The sequence below is a fragment of the Strigops habroptila genome, chromosome 7 (genome assembly GCF_004027225.2).
Source record: "Strigops habroptila isolate Jane chromosome 7, bStrHab1.2.pri, whole genome shotgun sequence".
In the NCBI taxonomy this organism is placed as follows: Eukaryota; Metazoa; Chordata; class Aves; order Psittaciformes; family Psittacidae; genus Strigops; species Strigops habroptila.
The window spans coordinates 62,898,056-62,923,865 of NC_044283.2; the positions used below are offsets into that span (position 1 = coordinate 62,898,056).

Consider the following 25,810-nt stretch of genomic DNA (forward strand, 5'->3'; position numbering starts at 1 on the left):
ACAGAGAACAGTCCAAAGGCAATGCTGGCTGTCACTGACAGTGTTCCAGAAATCAACTAGAAAGAATTTCAGATCTTCTGACCTCAAAAGACGTCTGTTCTATGTAGTTAACATGCTGTTCTTTATCATTTACACTGCAGTAGTGCACAGAGATCTCAGGGCTAGGCTCCATCATGAAATGTTATTTGTAAATAACATGTATTTACTTGTCTGTATCAGTGTTGAAGATGGGAGGCGATCAACAGGTGTAACCAGAACTAGAAAACAATAATGGAAGAAGAGTTTTACAGGAATTAAGAATAAAAAATCTGCAGGGACCAAGTGTAAAACTTCAGAATTTCAACTTACTGGGGAAAAAAAATTATTCTTCAGAGCAACTTACCATGCGCACCTTTTGCTGGCAGTCTTTCTGATTATCTCAAATTATTTTTTTTGCTAATTTTAACACAATCTTTTAGACAAGGAAGAGAACTGTACTGGACAATTCTATTGTCATCACTTAAGTCTATCGTTTTGACTGCACCTCTTTCAATGTAGTTAGATTCTCGTTCAGCCACAAGTCATACCATATACAGAATCATGAAATTTATTCAGAGGAATCTGAAAGACTGTAAATACTACTATCTTCTATTAGTACAAAAAGGCATAATTAATTACAGTACAGTAAGGATATCGGCTGTATATTTTGTCCCAGGAAATGAAAACTCATTTAAGAATAACTTATTTCTCTTGGGGTTGTAAAGACATCTTTATCTGTAAGTCACTGTTCTTTTATACGGGCTTCCATTTATTACAGAAGTAAAACTATACAAATAAATGTATTAGAGCTATTCAGCTCAGTTCTCCATGAAACAGAGCTTGTCCCAACACATACCAGAATAAACAGATAATGACACACTGTATACCCAAAACACAGTGAAGTTTTCTACATGTGATTATAGTGGCTATTTCTATCAGTTACTAATATTAGTTCTACACATAAAGCATTTTTTAAAATGCTCTGTAAGATAAACTGTTTTAACCTAATTCTGATTACTATTTTCCATTCAATCATGAAGGAGACCTTCAAACTCACTTGCCCGAGGCACTGAGAAGCTCCAGATCTTTGACGCTCATGAAAGAAAGATAACGATCACTCTTCGGGGGAGAGAGATCTTATTATACATACCCCGTGGGGTTTTTTTATCCTTTATCAAACTGCACCTTTGTGGGCCTTTAATTTCTTAATGGGTTGTTTATCCTTTCCCCCATAATTCATGATGATAAGCTAGATGTCACATGGATATTGTTATGGTGATGGAAAAGTTGTACTGATGAGCTGAGTCAGTGATGTAGTTTGATTAACTTTTTATATAAATCTTTTTAGACAACTTTCCAAAGAAGACGAACCAAATAAGTTGATAATGTTACAAATGTTTCAGAAGATTAAAATCTAATGCATACCTATAAGTCTGTGAGTACTAATACCTGAAATAAGTAAAAATTACCACAGAACCAGGAGGAGATATTAAAGGGATAAAATTCAGTTTATTGTAAAATGAGGGAGCAGAAGTAAATGCATAGAGTGCATGCCAGGACAGTTTTCTCAGTAATGCATGTAGAATGTAGGCATGCAATGGCATGATAGAAAAGACTTGGCAGCATGAGTTTTGGAAAGCAGTATTACCTGTGACTCCATTATTCACTAGTAAGTTTATTAGGTGATCTCAGGGAAATGCTAATGAAATCTTTGTACAATGCCACCTTTGTTTATACTGTACATGTCACTCAAGTTAAAGAAATACTGATTTAGACACTTCTGAGATGTGTTAGGTTACCATGAATCCAGTTATCATTTGTAATAGCCATGAAATTGAAGTGCAGTATCTCTGGAGCTTCCAGGACTATGAATGTTTATATCCTCTTTTTAAAAATGCAAAACTCAAATTTCTAGACATGCAGAACAGTAATGCCCAAGAGTGAGAAATATTTTGCCCGTTGTAGCCCTTATTTCAAAATATGCTACTTTTATTTTTTTAAATAATGCTACTTCCGTAAAAAAAGAACCCAAAAAAAAAAAAAAAAACCACCAAAAGAAACCAAACAAACAAATATATTTTCTCATTTTTTGTAGCACATCCTCTTCCCTAGTACCTATTTCTACGAAGGCACATTCCATACTTTAATAAACACTCAGACTCGATTTTTACTGAAATACCTATAGGTTGTTTTAGAAAACCATAATTATATTTATCCTCCTTTTAGCTATATCAGCCCTTAAACCTATTTGTTTAGAGCTAACCTGGGAAGGATTGATACTTCTTTTAGCAAGTTTCTAGTTACACAAGTAGTTCCATTTTGAGTGAATGGAAAAACTTACATAAGTAAATGTTCACCAGTACATTAGTGTTAACGCAGTCCTATTTTGCTTAGTTTCCCGCTACAGTGTTTGAATTGCCATAAGCAAAGAGAAATGGAAATAGTGATAAAACAAAAGTTTATGATGTCTAATCTTTTTCTCTAATGCTACTGTGGAACATTTCCATCTACCAGCTGCAAGCTACAGCAAGATGAAACATGACAAGAACCATGAAGTAAAAATTTTGGAGACTTGTGTTCTCTGTCAAATATTTGTCTCATTCCTGAGCCTATTATGCCAGCAATAGAACTTGATGATGATCTAGTATACCAATGCACAATATGTATGTTATTTGGCATTGCACATTGAAGAACAGACAGTATATTAGCAATTCCCTTTTCATACAACCATAAAAGCTGCACAAACACGTTGCCTAAAACGGTACCGGCTACTCAAAATTATCAATATCTTGCACTTTTTGCCTGTTTAGATTACATTTTTTTAATATTCCAACATCCAAACATCAAATTTCCTCAAACAAATTAAATTTTCACAGTTTTTGCAAAGTTGATCTGCTATAAAATGTTACCGTTCTTTGGACATTATCATTGCTTACAGAATTGGAAGAAGACCTACCCCAGTGAGAGGAACAAAAAGTGTTAGCAATTGAACTGTGGGGTTTTTTTCCACGGACAGACACCCTTTCCCTTCAGGACTTGCAGGCCGAACATTTCTAAACTAATTATATTGGTGCTGCAATACAGCATTGTAATAAGAGTTGGTTTCATCCTTAACCACAAAAAGGCTACTGCCTCTTTGTACTACTATATAGATGTAGACCGCCTTTGATTCTTACTAAAGGGTGCTCTTTCCAAGTTACATTTTGTTTGGCATGAAGGATCCTTTGAACGCATATTCATAAAGAAATTCTTACTTTGCTTCCAAGTCAAATGATTTATATACGGTTAACATGGAAGATGTAGCCGTGGCGTAAAATGGCTGCTTGTGAAGTACTTCAGAGATCATTCCAGAATATTACCAGTAATTCTAAATCTGCTGGTTTATCATTTCGGTTTTTACAAGTTTTCTTTGTAAGTTTATGTACAGGATAGAAATAATTGTGTTACTGAAGTGCTTCATCCAAAAAGCCCTGTGATAATCAGTCAAATGCTTTACTGGAATCTCATTAAATTACATCAATAAATGAAACCTGCAGCCTCATTAAGAAAAGAAAGTCTGTTTGCCAGGCTCTATTTTTCTGACTATATACATATATATGTATGTGTGTGCGTGTGTGTATACTGCAGAGCCCCATGTTAATTGGAATTATGTCATCTTTTAAATTTTTTGTTGACTGAATTTTATATTGGCTGTTCCATATTTTGCTTGTGAAGAGTGCGAAATTGGTAAACTACCATTAACCGTTTTATTCTTTTAAAGTATTGGAACAATACTAGCTGTACCCTCTTCATGTAAATGTCTTAGTGTTCCAAGAACTTCTGAAGATGGACATTGATAGTGTATACAACTTCTTGACATGCTCATTCAAAACTCTCTAATGCCAGTTTTGGTTTAGTAACTGAAGTTGAACTGTCCTCCTACATTATCATTTGAATAGACAACAACTCTTTGATACCATATAACGTAACTATTTCAGCTGCCATCTTCCCAAATGTGCAGAAGCGTGTGTGTGTGTGTGTGTATATATATATATATGTTTTAACATCAAAGTTTGTCACTAACTGTGGTTAAAGCTGGCATCATTATCCTTTAATAGGGTCTTCTCACTATTCAGATCATTTTCTATCATTTATACTTAAACTTCCATTTTCCACATTTTAACTGTTGACCATATGTATATTTCCCTCACAACCTTTTACTACCCACAGTAATTTTCTACAGTTCCTAGCTCACAGTGTACATGTAAGATACCACATTCCTTCTTCTGTTTCATAGATGTTTTCCTTGTAAACCACCCTGACTTTTCAGCAAGTGTATTCCTTAGTTGTGGGATTATGTCTTTGTGGGTATCTGGGCTAATATCCTTAAACGTTTTCCAATTACCATTCTCCCATTTCAGATCAAATTCTTTCTCCTGACAGCTTTACCTTATAATGGTATTCACCTTTATAAAATTAGCCCTTTCAAATCACTAAGTATATATATTATTGGTTTGGACTTAATTCTGTTTGCACATAACGAATGTGACCAAATCATTATGAGTTATACCTAAGCTATGGCTAATTTTTAGTTCTGTGATCAATTCCTTTTCATCTGACAAGATGAGGTCTAATATAGAATTCCCCTGTGTTGGATGCAACACTTTTTAAGTTAGGAAATTGACATTTAAAATATTTTGAAATGCCAGGTACATTTTAACACTGGCAGCATGAGGCCTCCAACATATGTCACTTGGATTGAATTTCGCTGCAGTACAGCAGTGTTTTCCCTATATGTTGTAGGTGGGTAAGGCATAAGTCATGCTGTTCTCTAGTGTGATTTGATATCAGCTAAGTACCCTGTCAGTTTCTGGCTTATCTGTTAGAACATTGACCCATAAACATTCAAGATCATTTGCTTCCGATTGCCATCAACTCAGAAAGAGGTAATGCCATTTTTGAAGTGCTTTCTGTCCGCTTGATCCTTCCAAAATAGATTATAACAATTGATTTTGACATTGTGGTTTTCCAAACAGTTTTAGTGATAAAAACTAGGTCAAACCTGTGCTAAAAAAAAAAAAAAAGATCTCTTCTGCACGTTTCAAGTTTCCAACACTAAAAAAGAGGCTACTGAAAAAACTCTGCTCTTTGTATTCTTTATCATCCCTGTTATGGTTTCTCTTATAATTTTCATTTGCATTTACCAAAAGCTCATTGGTTCCTTCTCACTATTTCCAGTTCTTATAAACTCCCAGATTCCTTAGCTGATCTGTCCCCTGGGAGAACAGTTCCTTTGCTACAATAAATTAAGCAGCAGGATCTCATCAACAGAAAGCAACAGAATTTTTCCATTAACCAAAAGCTCTCATGTTATGCACTTACTTAGCAATTAGGTCTAGTCTTTTCTACTTGCTCTTTTCCATTGCACAAAAGTCCTGAAGGATGTTGGGAAGATCAGAGGTCCTGAAAGAAAAAAGCCTGCTTACAGCAAGTGTTCATCTATAACCTAAGAGACTGCCCACAAAACTTCCTTTAAGTATCGATATGATATTGTCACTGGTTCTTTGCTTGTCAACTTCAGAAACTTACTTAGCTTTGAGACATGCTGCCATTTGAGATAAGCTCATGTGGATCTCGTTAGAGCTCCAAGACCCGTTAATGCAGAAGATCCCGAGCTGTGCTGATTTCTCACAGCTTCCACGTTTTCCACGGTCTAAGCCGGACTTTGCAGCTCACCTGGCCCTCAGGCCTCCGCCAGAAGGGAGCTACCGGGCGTGTTCCTCACGCCTCGGCGACCGGCCGCCTCACAGCCACCAAGCGCAGAGGAGCCTCACACCGGGGCGGATCGAGGCGGCGGTGGGGCGGGAGGCCGGCGCTCAGCACCGCCCACCCCGGTTGCCATGGCGAGGCCGCAGGCGTCCCGCACAGCGTCCCGGCTGCGGGCGGCGGCACCGGGGCAGAGCCGGAGCGGGGGACAGGGACCGCGGCCGTTTGGGGCCACTGGGGGCTCCCTGTGCCCCGCGCCCCTCCCGAGGGGCACCCGCCGTCTCGTCTTAGGAGGCGGGGGGGGGAGAGTAACGGAGCCATTAAGCGAAGGGTTTGGAGGGCTCGGCAGCGAAGAGCTCATCCTGCAGCCGCGCCACCATGGGTAGAGGTCTGTTCCCCTACAAAGTTCGGTTAATTGTTTCTTATTTATTTATTTATTTAAAATGGCTGAGACTGTACCAGAGCCAAGGGTTGAGGGTGTGTAGGGTAAGAGGATGGTTAACAGGTGAGGGGAACAAAAAGTGTACCTGTTGGTGGTTGGTGAAGGCCAGGAAGTGGAAAGAGGTGTCTGTCTTCGGTCCCCACAGCTGGGGCTGGATAGCCACGAAGCCAGAGGAGGTTCAGAACATGGGTTGACTGCCACAAAACCAAGCACTGGTTGGGGCCGTGATCTCATCCTGGTTACTTGGAACAAATGCCATCTATCATGAAAGCTATAGATTTAAAAAAAAATATGATCTGTTTTAATCAATCATATCAGTACTTTCAGAGTAATAAAGAAGAATGGCTGTAAGTCAGTCCTGTCACATTCTGACATCCTTTTGTTTTATGAGGTGCCACGTAGCAGCAAATAGGTTCACAAAGGCAGCTGGACGTAGCCACGCCTACATCCTAGGCTGCAGCCCCTTGGAAATGCTCAGCTTCCAGTTGGGTTTATGCAGAAAATGCATGGGAAGAATTAGATGGCAACAAAGAGGTTTCCTAAAATGTGCCGAGAAAGGCCATTGTGATCAGTTGGCATTTTACCTTTAGCCTCAATGCATGATGGAGTGATTCCAGCTTGTGGGGAGATTCACTTCATCGTGTGATGAAATATAGCTCTTCTTTAGAAACAAACTGCAATGCCTTGTCTTTTGGTGAACTGTGTGGGTGCTTGATTAAGTAAATGAGATGTGGCTTGGGCCTTGTATTAAAGGAGTAAGATGGAAAGGGGTCAGCAGTCTTTAAATGGTCAGCAACAAAATGTATGTGAATGTAATAGGACACATTTTGGAAGGATGTGTTGCTGATACCTTCATGTCTCTCCATGGCTGTAATTTACCTGTAAAGATTACAGTTACCTTGGAAATGAGGGAAAACCACTACTTCACTGCGAAAGCAACCTCCCCCCTCTAAAATAAAAATTAAATTGGCATTAGTATGAAGCAGACTTCTAGTTTTTTTTTTTTTCAATCCTAAGCTTTGAGTTTGAAAAAAGGAGTCAGGGCAATAGTTTTAATCCCTGTGAGACAGTATTAGACTTAGAAGAATGCCTGTGTCTGTGCCTCATGTTAGTGTGAGACCTGTGTGCATGTCAGCCTGTCTTATCATACACTTGATTTCTGTGGGGTAGGAACGAGGAGTGTGAGGGCCAGGGAGGAGCTATTATGTGCTTCAGCTGGGTCCAGTGTGGGTGCAACATGGAGCCTGAGACCTGTGGTATACCACAAAACAGCTACCAGTTGATAGCTTTTCATGGTTGCAGTGTCTCCACTAGGGCTTTCCAGGGTCTCCTTTCAGCAGTTTACCCCTGCCTTTTCTGCGCCACAGCTGCAAATGGTCAGCTATCCTGCCTTGCCAAATACAACAGTTGCCATTAAGATGTGGTCTGCTTGCTTTTTCTCACCTAATACCTCAGAACTAAGACAATTGTAGAAAGCTTTTCATCTTCTCTGGGCTTCAATAGTGTTGTTCCAAAGTTTAATTACTATTTCTCACTGAGCAGCATCTTCCTAAAAAGAGATTTTTCTTTCTATATTGCTTGTGGATAGAAACCCATCATCCTCTGTAACAAGTACAATCTTTTATAGTGATGAATTACCCATATGCTTTTATTCTATTGATTTTTTTTTTCATGACACATTTGTGTAAAATGCTGCCTTCAATTGTAGATTCGTTTATTTATAAATAATATTTTTTCCTTTCTATAACAAATGTTAGCACTAGTACTAATCCCTAAAAGAATAACTTAGGGCAAATATCATATCCTGTCATCTTTTCAATCTACAATTTTCTTCATTATTCCATTCTAAGTAATGCAATTAAAAAATTATTTCACTAAAACTGCAGCAAAATATCGCATCACTGGAATGCCTCTTGATCCCAGAAAGGCTAATATGTAAAATATCTGCTAGTCTGATGCTGATCATCCAGTATCAAGTTGGTTCATATATAACATTTATTTTCTGTAAAATAAATTTCCTTTCACTAAATGTAGCAAATGGTTAAATTCTTCCCCCCTCCTTTTATATTCTGTTTTCCCATCCCTATTAAAACTTTCTGCCTTGAGGCCTACCAGCAGGGCATGCAATACCTACATTAAACCAAATTTAAAAGTAAGGGTGCTCCTGCTGCTAACGTCCTCAGATCACAGACATGCAAAATGAAGGAACTGGCAGCTGAAACTTTAATGGTAGGAAGCGTAGACTGAATACTTGGGGAAAAAACACAGTAGCTCTATATTACAAAAAAGTCCTATTAGCATTTATGTACTTCAAAATGACAAGCTAGACGATTCTACATAACTGTGGGGCTTCCAGCTTTTAAGTAAAACCCTGTGTTGTAAGAATAGTGTTACTTACATTTTTTATTCAAAGGATTGTTACTATTATGATTATGTATTATTTTGAACGTTAATACAGTGCCTGTTGTTGCATTGCTCACTGTATGTTCAATCATTTCTCCACCTTATGTATTAACTTAAAATATTATTAATACTTGGATGTAGATAGCTTAAGGAAGAACAGGGAATCATGTGCAAGTAAGGTTCCTGAATTAGTTGTCCCTGTGCAAATCAAAAGCACTCCAGGGAAAGAGAGAAACCCATTGAAAGAAAGATCATGACCATTCCTTTGCATTATGTCCTACTGAAGTAATGCTGAGGCCTGAAAAGATTTGTGTGGAACCTGAGTCCAGTTTTACATGTAATGTGCTGGGAAAATAAGAGAGTTGACTGGGAAGCAGCACAAAGATAAGAAACTTTCTCACTGTGAAGACATTGTTTCAAGTAACATGTGTTTCATTTGTTTGATTTAGTTAAAATGAATGTGTTGCCTCAAGCGATCCTGCAAATCCCAGGGGAGCATCCCAAGTTCATAAAACAGACTGTTGGCCCCTCATTAGACTTTGCAAGGTATGTACCTCTTTTCTTTCAGAGTATCATTTTTACGGTGAATAGCTTCAATCGGCTGAAGCTATTGAAGCTATTGAAACAGACTAATTCTGTTTGGGTTTTTTTGCAATATTTAAAACTGCAAAAATCAGAGGCAAAGAAATTCTCTTTTAGGAAAGTTTCATAATTAAAAGGAGAGGAAAAAACCAAATAGGGAATGTGTTCTGTGTAAGGTAGATATCCTAATTTCTCAAAACCTCTTAAAGAGCTGCAGGAAGTTAGTTCCATTTAGCATTGTTATGAATGTAGGTCATTGAAAATGTACTTATTTGGATGAAAAGACAACATTTTGGGATGTTTGGGTTTTTTCTTCATTCAGGCACAAAATAGTTTTGCATCTCTCAAAATATGCTGAATAAAACTGGCTTGAAAAACATTATCTTGTACTTAATAACTGAGTCAACAACAGTGCCATAATACTTCCAAGCCATCTTCTTGCACATGCCTACATGGCTTCCTGTTCCATTGCACTCATTTCTCCTTTTAGTTACTTGTATCCCTTTAGTTACTTGTATACATTTTTGTCTCCCTCAGCAAGTATTGGTCTCTCAGTTACTACTCTGCCCCAGTATGGTCTTTTTCCTGGAACTGCCTCCATTTCAGAAATAATTGTGGCTATTTTGTTCTTCCTCCTCATTCCCCCAACACCCCTTCCCTACCCCCAAACCCTCCCCCAACCGCAGCACCACCTTAGCCTTTGGCTGAAAGTCTGCAACATCTCAGAGTTCAGCAGCTGCATGTCCATGTCTAAAGGCAGTGAGGATCCAGTAACATGGAAGCCTTGGGCTCAGGCTTTCTGAGGGGCTCATACTGCCATATTCTTTGATAGGAAATTTTGAGAAAACTGGAGTCCAAGTTAACAGAATAGTGAGGATAGAAAGATATGTGAGAATCAGTTTGGTCCTTCATGCAACTTTGTCTGTTCTTTGATTAAAAAGCCAGGTGTATTAATAATGAATTTTATTTCTAGGGAAAAAAAAAAAACAGTAGTTATTTTTTTGTTGTGCAAACTGGTAACAGAAATAGTTACAGGAAAGCATGGTGTAAAATGTCAACTCTGAGATAGGTGTCCATTGGATTAAATATATTTGTTTTTAACAAATGAGTTATTCAAAATAAGATAGATGCCAACTTGCAAATGAAGTAGATTTTTTTTATAAACTATTTATGAAATATAGTGAGTCATCCTGGAAACACTGGAGAAATAAGGCTAAAACAGTTTGGAAATAGCAAGTGACAAGTTCTGGAGGGAAAGAAACAATGCCTCTTAGCCGGTGCCATCCTCACCTCATTTCTCTATTAAGAATCAATATCCATTCCAAGTCACAGTCCTGTTCTTCACATTAATTAACTTTATTGTTTTTAATTCTCATTGCATATTACAAACCATTTTAAATAATGATTACTTTAGTTGATAAAATTTTCTAGCACATATATTTCCTATGTATCATCTGCCTGTCTTTTCTGTGTTATTGCTACATTAACATAACTGATAATAACAGCCAGGATTAGATAAGAATTTATTGTTTTTACTAACTTTAAAAAAAGGTTATTGCAGAACTTATGTAAACAGTAATTGTTTTGCAATTTCTTGCTTTTTGGCTGTAGTTCTCTTTAAGTTAGAGCGTGTTAGCAAACAGAGCTCAGAAATTTATACCTTGACTATAAGGCAGGTGACATTTTAAATTGTATCTGATTCTAGGGGCTTTCCCCCTGATTGCTTTTTCTTAAAATACCTGTGAGTAAATAATGAGAAGGCACCAAGCTTTCCTTTTTTCCAGTTTGAGATGATTTTTGACTGCACCGTAGATTAAATTGCAGCAAGCTGATAGTGATGCCTAGGAATTTGCTTGTTGTAGTTGACTGTTTCAGTTTGGGGGTTTGGGCCCCCCACCCATATCTGGTGTGTTCTCTACGTGCAAAAAGCTAATTTTTGCAGTCTAAAAGTACAAAGGTCACCCAGTGTTTTTTGTGTTGTCTACTGAATACTTCATATTTAATTATCCAGAGATGTTATTTTTCAATTTTTCTATTGCCTCATGTAAACCTACTGTATCTTGAAATATGTTTTACATCAGTTTAAAATATACAGTGATTACTTTATCTTCATTGTCCTAATGTATCTTCCTAAATTGTGACTATTTTGGTGTGAAAATTTTGATATGGATTAAATTTTGGTATTGATTATAACTGAATTTTTATGGCAATATCCATAAGGTGTACGTTTTTCATGGTCAGCAGCAACTCATATGGCTTGTTATGTGCAGTTTGAAAGCATAAGCCTCTGTTTGGTGCAGCAGTAATAATAAATTCTGGAACAAATTTAAATGTACTATTTGTGCCAGAAGTTCTCACTATTACATTGTTTTAAATACAGACATGTCAAAATATCTCTACATTGTTTAGCTACTTTGTTTTCATTTAAATTAAATTCATGAAGTGTCTGTGGTATTCTCAGAGCAATAAGGAGAGTGACGCTTATATTAGTTAACATTATGAAAAGAACTTAGTCTCGTCACTGTAATGAAAGACAGCAGTGTAATACAGACAGAGAAAGAGGAAACTAATAGGTTTATGTGGAACACTGATGTTGAATTTCTTTTACCTTTGAGTGATTAACCAGGCAATCTTTATGCTCTTTTAAAGAAGAATAAAAATAAATTCACATTACTTTTATAAAGATAATATCCTCCAAAGTCAGATATCAGTATCCTTGCAAATACACTTTATGGTCAGTAAGTGTATATTATCCTTTAAAATTCAAGGTATCTCTTGTGTATTAGAATGAGGATGCAAAGAGGTGATGGTTCAAGTGAAAGGCGAAATGATGTACAGTTCAAATTTTAAAATTTGATCCATGCATCCTGAAATTTGCTGTTTAGTTTGATGCCTTTTGGATTACCCCATTAGTGAACCACCTTTTGCAATACGCTGCTTGAAGTGTGGAAAGCTGAAAGCAGTGTTAAAAGTCTGCATTACACTAAGGAAAACATTGTGGGTTGGGTTTGGGATATTTTTTGTGGAGATTTTTTGGTTTTGTTTTGGTTTTTTTTTTTTTCTAATTTCAAAGAAATTAAATACAAAATAGATTGGACCATTCTGGTCCATACTGGTAATGTAAAAATTTAATGGTTCTGCTTTAGAAAACAGTTTAAATATGAATGGCTTAATCAATTATTATTGATTTAGCTAATACACTATTTCTTTTAGTTTAGACAGAAATATCAGGTAACCAGGTCCTAGAAAGCTAATACCAACTCTGTTTTCTTCCAGAAATAAAGATTTGAAATACCTACAGACCAAAAAATTAAAAAGATATTTGTATGTGTTTATAGAATGTCTGATATATTACTTTTTCAATATTTCAGTATTTAGCTCTACTTGGCAACGTTAATGTATTATACATGTTGCAGAAGTCTGTGTTAGCACCTCACAGTGTTTCTTTCAATTTTTTTCATTTAAATTTAGGATTCATTTGATCAAAGACAAAGATGGCATAGATGATTATTTGGCGAAGAATATCAAAGGGTTGTCAAAACAAGAAGCTGCTGCGTAAGTTGGCTTTTTTTGAGGCATTTTAACATCCTTAAGTTTATTGTTTCCTTTGTTTCTAGTCATCACAATCATTTAAATTTAAAGTTCCCTAGGCCCTACCCTTTTTAGTGGAACTTGGCATTTAAAATTTGAAGTTGATATTAAATAATGATGGTTCATTTCTCTGGATCTTAAATATATCAAAGCATTTAACTCCTCGGTTTTACTAATTTGTATATTTAACAAAGTATTATATCGCATTTGTAACATTATTGTTAAGATTGTGTCAGCAATTACATTTGAAATTGTGTTTCTCTTTTTTTTTTTTTTCCCCTTGCTTTTTTTTTTCCTGAGCCTCTGTGAAATATTTGCTCTGGGGTGGAGGCTTCGTATGCCAACATAAACATTCTTGTAATTTTGAATTACTATTTAGCCAAGTTCAAGTGCTGACTTCTGTGGCGAAGCATTTAATACACCATTAGTTATTTAAAAACCCAATGAAAGAAAGAAATCTAGATAACTTTTGATTTCTTAGAGCTGAGGTATTTACATTTAGAAGTTACAAGAGACTACAACTGACTTATTCTTCTGGAGTCTTTTAACAGATCTGGGGTTCAGCACTATCAAAATTAATGAAAGAATTCTAAGAAATCTGAATTGCTGGTTGCTTAAGTGAGATGATTTATTTATTTCAATATTTAAATAATAAAAAGATGCATATACCAGGGCTCTAGGCACCTTAACAATTAATATTGCGAGATCACCCTTGCAACATAAAAACATTCTATCAATCAGACAGGAATTTGACCAGTAGTTGCTTGCAAAACAGGCTTCTTTTCTCCTTCCTAGCTCAAAAATGCACCTGCAAACCTTCCCTAAAAACTTTCAAATTAAAATCTAGAAAATTACCAAATTTGAGTTGAGGAGTAATAACTTTAGCAGTGTCCTAAAACCATACTAGATAATACTCAGCCAACAGACACATTTCTCTTTCGTGTAACACATGTCCAATTTGCCTTTATTTTTACTATGGTAACATGATAAAGCTAGTAAGTGTTCTGACAGTACAAAGACTGTAATGTGTCTGGTCTGATACTCTAGGAAAGCAGTCTATTTAAAGCAAGCTCATACCCTCCTTTTTTTATTTGGGTTATGACTAGGTTCAAAGATGAAGGACTAAAGATTTGCTGAACTAAAGTTCAGTGGTGGGATTGGTCAGGACCTTCTCAATATGTCATCCCAGGGTTTGCAAAGTTCAATTTGTTCCTTCAGTTCTGTAGGAGAGACTGTTATCATGGTCACTGTCTGTGGGAGAGAGCAGCCTGACAGTGACAGGAAAGTGAGTTAGGGAAGTCCCATGTTACTGTTCTGTACATGTGGTTGATGTGGGACACTTACTTTTGATCATGCTGTCATGCTAATTGTGCTAGGTGTCATAGCTGGTTTAAATATTCCCTGCTTAAAGAGAAGGAAACTAAAATTGGTCTGTGACTTGGTCACGTTCTGCATGAGCTGGACCAAAATAAGGAATAGATCCTTCCTGTGCAAATGCCGTGTTGACAGAGGTCCTGTCCCCTGAATTAAGGATAGTGTAGTTGCTCTGTGCGGGGAGATGTATCAGACCCCAGGGAGCAAGAACAGAAATAAGCACATTCATTTATTGTCACCCTAGTTCCATACCAGCTATGCAGTGCTTCTGTAGTCACTACTCTACAACAATTGTTGCAGACCAACATGCCTACCCAGTGAGCTGTTTCAGTCTTTAGCCTCAGTGGATTTCCACAGTACACGCGCTGTGGTAGGGACAAAAGTGTTCTCTGTGATTACACAGGGAGCCACTGCTATTTTAGTAAGGCCTTGGGGCTTCAAAGTTCATTTTACAGATCTGATTTGATCATGTCAGCCTTTTACTGCTATTAGAAAAAACAACAAAAAACAAGCCAACAACAACAACAACAAAAAAAAACCCTGTACCCAAAACCCCTTCCTATTTGATTTTTCTTTTTATATCCAAACTCTGAGTCTGGAGGTTGTGGCAAAAGAAACCAGTAAGGAAATCCACAATGAAGTGAAAATTTTGTCATCTGTACTGCAATACCTACACAAAGTGGGGTGTTTCCTTACTGGTCTGTAATATGCTGGTTTTCAAAGTTATCAAAGCCTCTTGGAAGATTAAACTGATATATGTATTCTAGTTTATTTCTATGGAGATTTTTGGAGTACATCTTTTAAAAGACTATGTTCATGTTCTTTGTATTTAATTATTCTCAGAATTTTAGCTTTTGATAGTAGCTCAGCAGTTACAAAACTTCTATAGTATGTCATTTACTACTGCTCTTCCATAAACCTGATATAATCATTTGAGAAAAAACAAATGGTAACAAACTAGCAGCTACACAATTAGATTAGTACTAGGATAATATCTTTATAAAAAATTAAATGCACCAACTGTAATTTTAAATCAATTTATAAACTAAGGCGATGCCATATCTGTAAATGATCTTACTGAAATCAAAGTTATCCTTCCTATGCCTTGGCAGACAACAGATTAAAAAAAAAAAAAAAAAGTGAGAAATGGCTTATAATATGCTTTGTATTACTTCAAATAGTTTCCTTTCCAAAAGTAGATTATTGAACTTCTATCTTTATATGCGTACTTTTGTTTAATATGGAGGTTAAGTCAGTCGTTTTTTTGTCAAGACAAATTCTTGCAGCCACACCCCTCCTTAATTTTAAGCACCTTTTTTTTTTCTTTGGGGTGGGGGGTGTACATGTTAGGCAGATAACAAATTTATTACCTCCTAAATAAAGGCATGTATGGCTAGTAGCATATTTAAGGAAAAAAGCAACAATATTTAAATTAAAACTGATCCCTAAAATTGTGTTTTTCACAATATTCTTTAAAATTACATCAGTTTCCTCATAGCTGAAAGTAAAAAGGATTGCAGTTATCCCTCTATCATACGGTATTGTATTCTGTCCCAAACTTCAGCAAATGAGAAGAATTTCATTGAGTGTGCTTATGTTATAACTACATTTTTCTGTGGAAAAATCTGGAGATTTTTTTATTTCTCTTTTGTCATATTTTTTTTAGTCATAGAATCATAGAATCATAGAATCGTAAGGGTTGGAAAGGACCTTAAGATCATCTAGTTCCAACCCCCCTGCCATGGGCAGGGACACCTTGCCCTAAATCACGTGGCTCAAGGCTCTGTCCAACCTGGCCTTGAACACCGCCAGGGATGGAGCATCCACAACCTCCCTGGGCAACCCATTCCAGTGCTTCACCACCCTCACTGTAAAGAACTTCTTCCTTATATCTAATCTAAACTTCCTCTGTTTAAGTTTGAACCCATTACCCCTTGTCCTACCACTACAGTCCCTAACGAAGAGTCCCTCCCCAGCATCCTTGTAGACCCCCTTCAGATACTGGAAGGCTGCTATGAGGTCACCACGCAGCCTTCTCTTCTCCAGGCTGAACAGCCCCAACTCTCTCAGCCTGTCTTCATACGGGAGGTGCTCCAGCCCTCTTATCATCCTCGTGGCCCTCCTCTGGACTCACTCCAACAGCTCCATGTCCTTTTTATGTTGAGGACACCAGAACTGTACGCAGTACTCCAAGTGGGGTCTCACAAGAGCAGAGTAGAGGGACAGGATCACCTCCTTCCCAGGGTGATATAAGAGGAAGAAAAAACAGTTCTTAAGAAAGACAGTACTTTAATCATATTAAAACAGGTTATTGCTTTGGGTTTTTTCATTGGTTTTGTTTTGTTTCCTTCGCTAAGACTTTAACTTGAATTAAGAAACGAATGCAGTGTAAGAAGATGGAAATGGGGAAAAAAAGTAAAGGTTTCCATTAGTGCAGGATGTGACTACTTTCCTGCTACAGCATTAGGCTTTTATAAGCTTATGAGGAGGTTGGCTGACTCCACTGGCCTCCACTGAGCCTTCCCTGATACTTTCTGTTCCTGGCCTTGAATCACCAAATCATTAATGGCTTGAAATTGGGTTGTGGTAAAAATTAAAAATTGTCCTTATGATTGATCTAAGAGTAAAGAAGTTCATGATGAACTGTGAAGTCAGACATTTTCCACCAAGAGACTGATTCCAGGGTTCAATCTTCGAATGAGTTTGGAGCCTAGAATGGACCAGAATATGATACTGTCATTCCTGTTTCTTGATCTTTTTGTCAGGGCCAGAAAAATCAAGTAACGGGTCTTTAATCTTCATATCTATGAAAATTGTCCCAATATGACCATATCATCAAAACAGAGTTAAAGACTAGAAAAAGAGACTTTGAAATCTTTTTGATGAAAGGAACAGCTTTGTTTAGTATTAACAATAAAACACATTAGTGATGCTCCTAGATGTATTTCTGTGACTGGATGATGCAGTTCTAGTATCCTCACTCAAGACCCCTTGGTAGTCAGATGACATCTGAATTATTTTTCAGAGACCATATGGCTTGACCTAGATATGCAGGAAATTTGTTTTTGTATTTTCTGTCTTGTGAGTGGTGGATCAGTGAGTTATGGAAAGCTTGCCTTTATGAATTTGTGTCAGTAAAGACAGACTCTGACCTGACTTTTTCAGGCAGGAGATGAGATTATTTTATACGCATTCAATTAGATGGTTTTGAGATACAGTAGGCTGTTCTGCTTAAAATTTACCAGAAAGCTAGTCCTCTTCAAGATCACCTGGAATACAAAAAGACAAAGACTTTCACCTTCAGGTGGGCTGTGTCTCCCAGAGCAATTGCCAGCCATCTGAGCTAATACTGGTTTTAAATAGTTTAAACTAGTTTGCAGATTGTATACTGACAACTGGAATATAATATTTTTGCTCTAGGAGTGATGAATGGTGAATATAGTAGCAAACCTTTGCTTCCATAAACTTTTGTCCTTCTCTGCAAATAGAGCAAACGGATTTTCACCTGAGTTAAACTGATTCAGAGGACTAGGTTAATCGCCCCATATAATCAATGGCGGAAAATAATTAAGAGTAAGTATTTTGGTTAGTTGAGCCCCATCTTTAAGGATTTAAACAGATGCTTTCAAATAGGGGGAATTATACTTTTGAAACACATGTTTCTTACTATTGCTTATATAGAGAGTTTAGGGTGACCAGCTCAGATGTGGACATGTAAATATACCACTGGATCCCACACTGGAGAACTATTGAATTTTGGAAGCTGTAAAAGCAATCAAGTAGAAGCCTTAGAGTTGTGTTCACTAATTCCTGCAGCAGCATTTCTATAAGAAGCTGGCAAGTCCAGAACAAAAGTGACATGGCATCCTTTTTACATCTTCTGTTACTGCCATTCCATTCTTCAGTGAGAGAATTAAAAGAGACAAATTAGTTACTTCCCCCCACCACCAAGTTTCTGCTGTTTTCAGTGTCAGTATCAGCTATGTACAGTTAAGGAAAAAAGATGCTGGAAAATTAACAAGTGATTAACTGTGAGTGCTCAAGAGAAGTTTGTGGAAATAAAAGATTTCTTTCCTACATCCTTACTTCTACTACCAATTCGTCTCTGAATATTCAACCCCATCTGCCCTCCAAGACTAGAGGAAGAAACCTTCTCACGTGATTAGAGGCCAGGATGATCTGGAGAGTCCACTGAGGGAGCAGAATGGGATTTGTGGGCTGATGGAGAGGAGAAGGACTAGCTTGAAGGGTGTTCTATTCCTTATTTTCATCATGTGTCCTGGGTTCAGCCAGACTAGTAAGCCCTACTATTAGACTAGGCTGCTTCTGGTCTTGTCCTCTGTTTGTAAACTATTTAAATCATAAGAGTTTTGGTACTCAATTTTAGATTTATTTGCTTTTCTATTTGTTCTTAGTCTAGTCTTTTGTATTGATGGACCAATTCATTAAGGAAGCTGAACACAAATATCTTATTGGGTTTTGATTAATCCAGACTTTCTAGTAGCTGCTGCTTCTACCAAATAAATTAGTAAGGTGACTTCATAGGTGACCTGTGAAATCTTTTACTCAACAAATAGATTGGGACAGCTTATCATATTGTTATGGGTAGAGGGTTTTTCACAACCTTAAACCTTTACTGGGACTTCCCAATTTGAACATGCATAATTTAGGCTTGAGAATTCTGTGTTGTAAAGTGGATATGGCCATTTCTGTGTTACGGAGTGAGACACTAAAGGGGCAGGGGAGGGGCACTGCCAAAAATAAGAGTTAGGAAAAAATAACTTGTCGGTGTGGGATTAAGGCAAGGAAGGAGTGGCAGCTGCTGTTACTAGAAACCTTACATAAGGCAATTTCAGACACAGATAATGCGTAGGTGTGGATTCTGCTTTTCCCTTGTATTTCAGTCCTTGGTTGAACAGTACGTGGTTCTAGTGGTTTGAGCTGCTTCCATTTCTTTTGTAGATAACACTATGAAGGCAGAGGGAGAGAGGAGAGCTCAGGGCAGCTAAAGAAGAACATAGCAGCAAAAGGAGAAAGGACTAAACTGTTCTTTCCCTTTCATGTTCAGGTCCAGCACAATTTTGTGGTTCTTGCTGTTGTCAATCTTTGAATATGACCTGTGATCACCTTATGACTCTTTGTTCACATTACTCTGGTTGAGAACTGGTGGAATGTTGTGTCAACTCCACATTTTATGAGGATATTTCTTCACTTTTAAATACTAAAAACTGTGGAAAAGGGTAAATCAGAACCAAAGAAATGTATCCTTTTATAGTAAAAAAAAATTTAAATTAAGGCACTCTATCCCAAACTCCCTGCTGATTGTGGAAAGGGAGATGGCACAAGTCATTTATTGAGCTAGACGATAAATTTTAAATTTCTTTCACAATATTATTTAAATATGTATTTTTTTCTGTCTGAATAATTCCTAAAAATCTTGCTTGCCGTGACCAATATTCAATGTTTATTAAACAACTTTCAAAAAGAGATTTTTAGCACTTAGAGGCACACATTCTTTTTGGTCAAATGAATGATCTCTGTGAATTTTGGGCCTGATAAACATATTATTTAGTGTAGTTAGGCAGTGATCTAAAGAACAGAACTGTGTGGGAAGTGAATGGTTTGCCTTTCCTAAAGAAACTTCTCTGAGCGTTTGTGTAATGTGAAAGGCTTTTCTTGAAAAGGTTAAAAAAAGTTCTAATCAACTTCTGTACATTATGTAGAACTTCATTTTCTAAACTCTGCAAAAGAAAGTTTCATATTTAATGGGAAATCATGAATTATTCCATTTATTATCTACTTCCTCCTTTCAAAGACATGATCTGGATAAAAGGCGGGGTGAATAATTTCAAAAAATACAATACATTTTTAATGGGAAGGTGCAAACTACAGATTCTCATGACTATTAGCAAGTATAGAGGAAACAGAATTTTACTTGCAAAAACTCATCAAACTCTTGCAAAGATAAAATACATGACATACTTTAATAAAGAAGAACACAGTGAGCTGAAGTTTTCCTTTTTTTATGTAACTTGTTGTTTTTGCTAAGTTTGGTCTTACGGTTTTCTAGTGCTTTCATTTCTTAACAGTTCAACAATATTTAGTACTGAAGATAATGCACAAGCAATGCACAACTGACTTCTATTCTTAAAACACTCATAAAGGTGAAGTATCTCTAACATACAAAGAGAGTCTGAAATAAAAAAGAGACAGTCTAATTTGCCTTGGTACAATCACAACTTCATAATAATTCTCACAGTGAATCCTTCTGAATTGTGTAAAATCCTCTCTATTCTTTTTCCCTCTTAATCTCTGTGTGGTCTATTTGTCTTTAGACTACTGAATAAGTTCTGTTAAGGACTTAAATGAGCTATCATAAACAAAAGCAAAAATACTGTGGAAATTGTTCATAGCAGTAGTATAATAAATGCATAGACTTGTATAGGGTTCTGTGATAATTCATAGCATCAGCTTGAGAAGGATCAGAAAGTAAATAGTTATTATTATCTTTTTCTGAAGATAATTTTGTACACTGTGAAAGACACTTGCAGAGGAACATGACTTCTCCAATATCATGCAAGTCAAACGGAAAGCGTTCCAAATTCAGATGTTTCTAGCTCTCAGTCCACTAGGTCAGCTCTGAAATAAAAGAGGAAAGTTGAGAAATACTTCATTTTGATAAATAATAGTCTATAAATTATGATTGGAATTACTCTTTGTTAATGAACATAATTAATTTAGAAAGAAAAGCAGAAAGATTAATGAAGACAATGTTTTCATCTGATTATGCTTGAAATATTCACAGGTGTATGTGCTCTTGTATGAAAAATATTTTTATAAGGCTAACACTTTTATCTTTATTTTTAGTGCTTTCTTTGCATTTCTGTTTAGGGACATAATGTTCCAAAAGTTCATTGCTAAATCTATTTTTCCATTTTCTGGGTTAATGAGGATTCTTAATTATTACAGTACTTACATTCATTTTAAAGTACTTTTTCTGTGTCATCCTTTGATGTTTATAATTGATTAATTTTTCATTTTATGTAGTATTAAAGTGGCAGCGTAGCTTTGAACAAAAGGAAGCGAGTTCAATATATGTGTTCTTTGCGAGATCCTACTGACAGGTTATGCATCCACCTTAGGTTGCATGATTTAGGTTAAAGTGTGGTTTGACAACGGCCAGAGTCTGAAATGAGATGAAAAATACTGCATTACTTATGCTGAAAGTTATATGGAATATATGGTATAAAGTACCTATATACTTGTTTTCTGATATACTTTATTTTCATCTTTCTATTAATAGTTCTGAATACATAGCTCCATAAACCTTTCCTTATTAAAAAAAAAAATTCTGAATTGTTACAAAAGTTAATTTAATGTTCTTCCCTCTCATGATACATACAAATTATCACGCAATATTTTTTATTTATTGTTTAGAGTAGGGCATACTTTTTATAACATTTTGGGGACTCAGCTGATTTTATGTTTGGGGCTTTTTATCAGGACATTAGCTCTTTCAGCTTTGTAATTTGAAATTGAAAACCATGCACCCCACCTCAATATAATTTGATTCTCAGCCTCCGCAGTGAAAAATTCTGATGTCTGCCTATTACTACTTAATGGCACTTACTGTACTTTCTTTAATGAGATTACTATAGTCTACAATTTAACATATTACTATCCAGTAAATATTTCATTAAAAGTATTTAAAGGGTCAATCTTTAAATGAGATAGGTTAAAGATGGTTTGTGCCCTGATTTAGTTAAACAGCTTTATATAAGTAGCAGCATGTAGTAAAAATGTGCGAAGTACTTGACCAGCTGAGGGCTTGATATACCAAAGTACTTATGTATATAAATTTTCACACTGAACTCAGATGCTCAAATGACTTAGATACATTTTCAAATTAGCTATGTACCTACAACTTTGGCGGATTGCAGCCCAGACACATGACAATCTAGATTTCAACAGTGTGAGTACATGGTTTTATACCTCTGTAACCTGAACCGTAACATTGCTGAATGCAATAGTCAAATCTTCAGCTTCCAACTTTACCAAGTATTTTCATAATTGCTTTTTGTGTTCAGCAATGGTCTGCAGAAGTTTGAACTATATTTCAGATATGGTTCACTAACAGTGTTGTGTTTTGGCTGTCCAGCTATAACTAAATAATAATTACTCTTTCAATTCTTAGGCAGAGCAGCCTGACGTTATAAGCTCTTACAGCTTTTTAGTGTTTGGTATAGTTTTTTGGGGTTTTTTTTACTTAATGCACATATTTTTCAAATTTTAGTGAGGAAACCGGTGTCTCCGTGCTTGTGTTGTTTGTTTGCATATAAGTTAAACATAGAGTAGCAAAGTGTTCACATACTTGATTTAATTTTAATTTTCTTGTAGATTTCTAGACAGGAGATGTGAGGGGAAAAGTAGTAATATGTATTTGTTTAAACAAACCTAAGCAAAAATATCTTGATTATTTTTCATAATTTTGTGATCCTTATCTGAGGCATTTGTCTCAGTCATTGATTTGTCAACTGCAGAAGGAAATCCCAAATGAATGAAACCTATTTGAATACAGTTTTAGAACATTATAATAATTAGTAATTATTTTACACTGGAAGTACACTTTAATATTTTATATACTATCATTGTTTAATCCATGCAATTTTGTGCTTTACAAATGGGAGTGCTACAGTACACTTGTAATCAGCTGGCATTAACCTATAGTAGCAATTAAATCCTCCAAATCTAAAGATATGAACCCTGATACTAAAACAAACCAAACAAACCCCAACCAAACGAACAAAATACACACCACAAAAAAACCCCCGTCATCTGAAAATAGTAGACTTCTACGCTTATTTTGCATGTCTGTAATTGACCACTCCAGACTGCAGGCATGGAGAATTAAAACAATGATAAATAATTTTGTTATGCTGTAGTGACTGTTCTGAATTTTTCCAACACCCGTACTTGCTTCTTGGTCTCTTAATTTCTTTTTTCTTTTCTCTCTTTCAGTGTGAAGGGTAGAATGCCAATAGCCTTGCTATGCAGGATTTTGAGTTAAAGGGAAAGTAATATGCTACTTTCCTGATCTCCTAGTTTTGCTGAAGAGTCTTATAAAAGTACAATGCCATAAGATACGAAGGTCCTTGAGATTGCAACAACAGTGTGATTTCATTAGCCTCGCCGAAGGTTATTATTTATGATTTTTGCATGGGTGAAGGCAGTTTAGAATCAGATTTCTGTGACTCCTCAGCATGACTCCAGATCATTTTAGAATAGCAATGATAATAATAAAAAGAAATCCATACAAGAAAATTATAGAAGTAGCTGTGTAATTTAAGAAAAGTATAATGCCTGTAGGAATACCAGGTACACTTAAAGCACAGTGTTAACAATAGCAAGCAGTGCCTTTTCAAGTTTGCAGATCCACATCCAATAAATCGCTGCTTCCACCCATGTGGTACACTACATGAAATCCTCATCTATAGCATGGCATCACTAAAATGACAATTTTAACGCTCGGTGGTTATTTATTTGGTGCTAAAAATTCTTCTGATCACCAGCCCTGTGACACACACACAGAAGGGCATAGAATTTTTCAGCACCTCACGTATAAAATACCACATCGCAGTAACTGCTGGTACAGGACAAATGCATGGTACCTCACAAGAGCCACTAAGTGGACCTCATCCATGTTTGACCCAGCCTGACTAAATAAACATGCAACAACATCTACAGGGCTTCAGTAATGGCAGAGGTAACTGTACAGAGGAACAGTGGATTCTCAGCACTGTCTATGTTTGTGTTAAGTATTATGGTTTTCATCTGTTGAATTTCATGGATTGAAAAAAAAATGAAACAAATCTGCTTGAAATTAAAAACAGATTAATTGGTATCTTTGTTTTTACCATAAATACATAGATATGCTCCAGATTTCATTAAAAATTAATCTGTTTTCAAAAAATCCGTCTGAAACATTTTTTTCCTATCATGCCCATGTGATCATTCGAAAGGGAAAGAGGACTTTAGGTTTATATTCACCTCATGCTTCAGTTTTAACATTAAACCCAGCCAGCATGACAGAGCTGCCTTCTCGTTCCAATTCGACCAGTTGAGCTCCTTGCAGGCCGCGTTTGCGCGGCTGTGGCGCTGTGCTTCAGAGGCACGGCGTAAAGCAAGCCGGAGCCTTAGCAGCGCAGGGAGCGCACCCGCGCTGTCCCTGCACGCTACTGGCGGCGCTGCGCTCCCGCGTTTCATCCGCGCGGTCCCTTCCTTTGTTCTGCGGCCGTGCCCCGCCGCGCTGACAGCTCCGGGATTAACATGTCCTGGGTGCAGTTTTCCGGATTTCCAGTAGATGCCCCCAGAGACCATTAAACCTCTAGAACGGCTCCACTTCAAGTAAATGAAAGGCCAGTCTTTTTTCATTTTCCTTCTTGAAGTAACATAATTGTTCAAAGGAAGCCTAAAATCGGCGTGGGCGCCATGCAGAAAAACAAACTTACTTGCTTAGTAATAAATCATAATTTATTGGGTAGGAAGGTTCAAAAGGTTTAGTGTAAACTACTTCGTTAATGTAGTAGAAACATACTGTTAACAGTTGGATTTTATAAAATAGATCATTTACCTTATTTACCTTTAATCACGTATCAGGTTTTGATATTAATATTAGAAATAAAGCAATCCTCAGTTACATTAAACATTAAATTCTCTGTTTAAACTCACATTTTACATGCTGCATGACATCATAAAAAACAGTATGAAAAGAATTTTGAGGATTGAGGATTTATAGTTTATCTCAAGATATCATGAAAAGTTTACTTCTGTCACCTGCACCACTCCTCTGTCCAAAATCACTGTTTGGTAGGAAAAAGGCACTGTCATTTTCACCTGGAACCACTTCAATAATGGAATCAATTTCAGAATTCTTTGCGGTGTCAGGCTCTTCTAGGTGTCACGAATACCATTCATCCACATAAAAACGTTCATTTCTAGCCCTATTTTATTGTTTGTGTGTGATCAGTCACTTGTGGCTGATATATTGTAGAAACTTAAGAAAACATTAGTATTATTTGTGCTTTGTGTATTTTCTGTTTTTAAGAATAACTGAAAGATAACATTATGACTCTAAAACTTGAATGGTCATACAATAATAGATAGCAGCTTCACTGCTTGTGAGCTAAAGTCAGTTATCTTTGCCTAAGAAAAAACATGCTCTGTGCTGTTTAATTACTGCCACATTATTTCAATTTATTAATTAGGATAGGATTTATTAAAAGAATATTAACACTAATTTTTAAAACTGACTTATTTTATTGTATATTTTATTCTCCTGAATTGGTTTGCTAATAATGCTGTCTTGTGGGGAAAATGTGCTTTGACTCCAAGCAAAATGCATCAGTATATGGGAAATCATGGACAGTTTTTCTGTTTATACAAATATTAGTACTATGCTCAGTGACTATGCAGTAAGTGTTAAAAATTAACTGAATGACATTTTGTTTAGTCACTGCGAAGATCTTTTAGCAGTACTTTCTTGTTTACTTCCAATACATCTAACGATCTAAGGCATGCACACATATACACGTACAAAGATCACGTTATAGAAATAAATATGCCTGTGTCTGCTCTCCAAATTGTTACTCCACTTCT

At 36.5% G+C, this 25,810-nt stretch overlaps 1 protein-coding gene across 2 annotated transcripts in view; it reads left to right on the plus strand.

Annotated features, from left to right (window-relative positions):
- TTC29 (tetratricopeptide repeat domain 29) overlaps window positions 1–25,810 on the plus strand; it is a 216,333-nt gene that overhangs the window by 80,212 nt on the left and 110,311 nt on the right. The window contains exons 1-3 of one of the 2 annotated variants that reach the window (XM_030492983.1): window positions 5,921–6,151; window positions 9,058–9,154; window positions 12,662–12,745. In XM_030492983.1, coding sequence (XP_030348843.1) covers window positions 6,142–6,151; window positions 9,058–9,154; window positions 12,662–12,745 — 191 coding nt within the window. In that variant the 5' untranslated portion in view covers window positions 5,921–6,141. Of the gene's footprint in view, window positions 1–5,920; window positions 6,152–9,057; window positions 9,155–12,661; window positions 12,746–25,810 lie in introns of those variants that run through there. The other variant, XM_030492984.1, reaches the window with a different exon arrangement.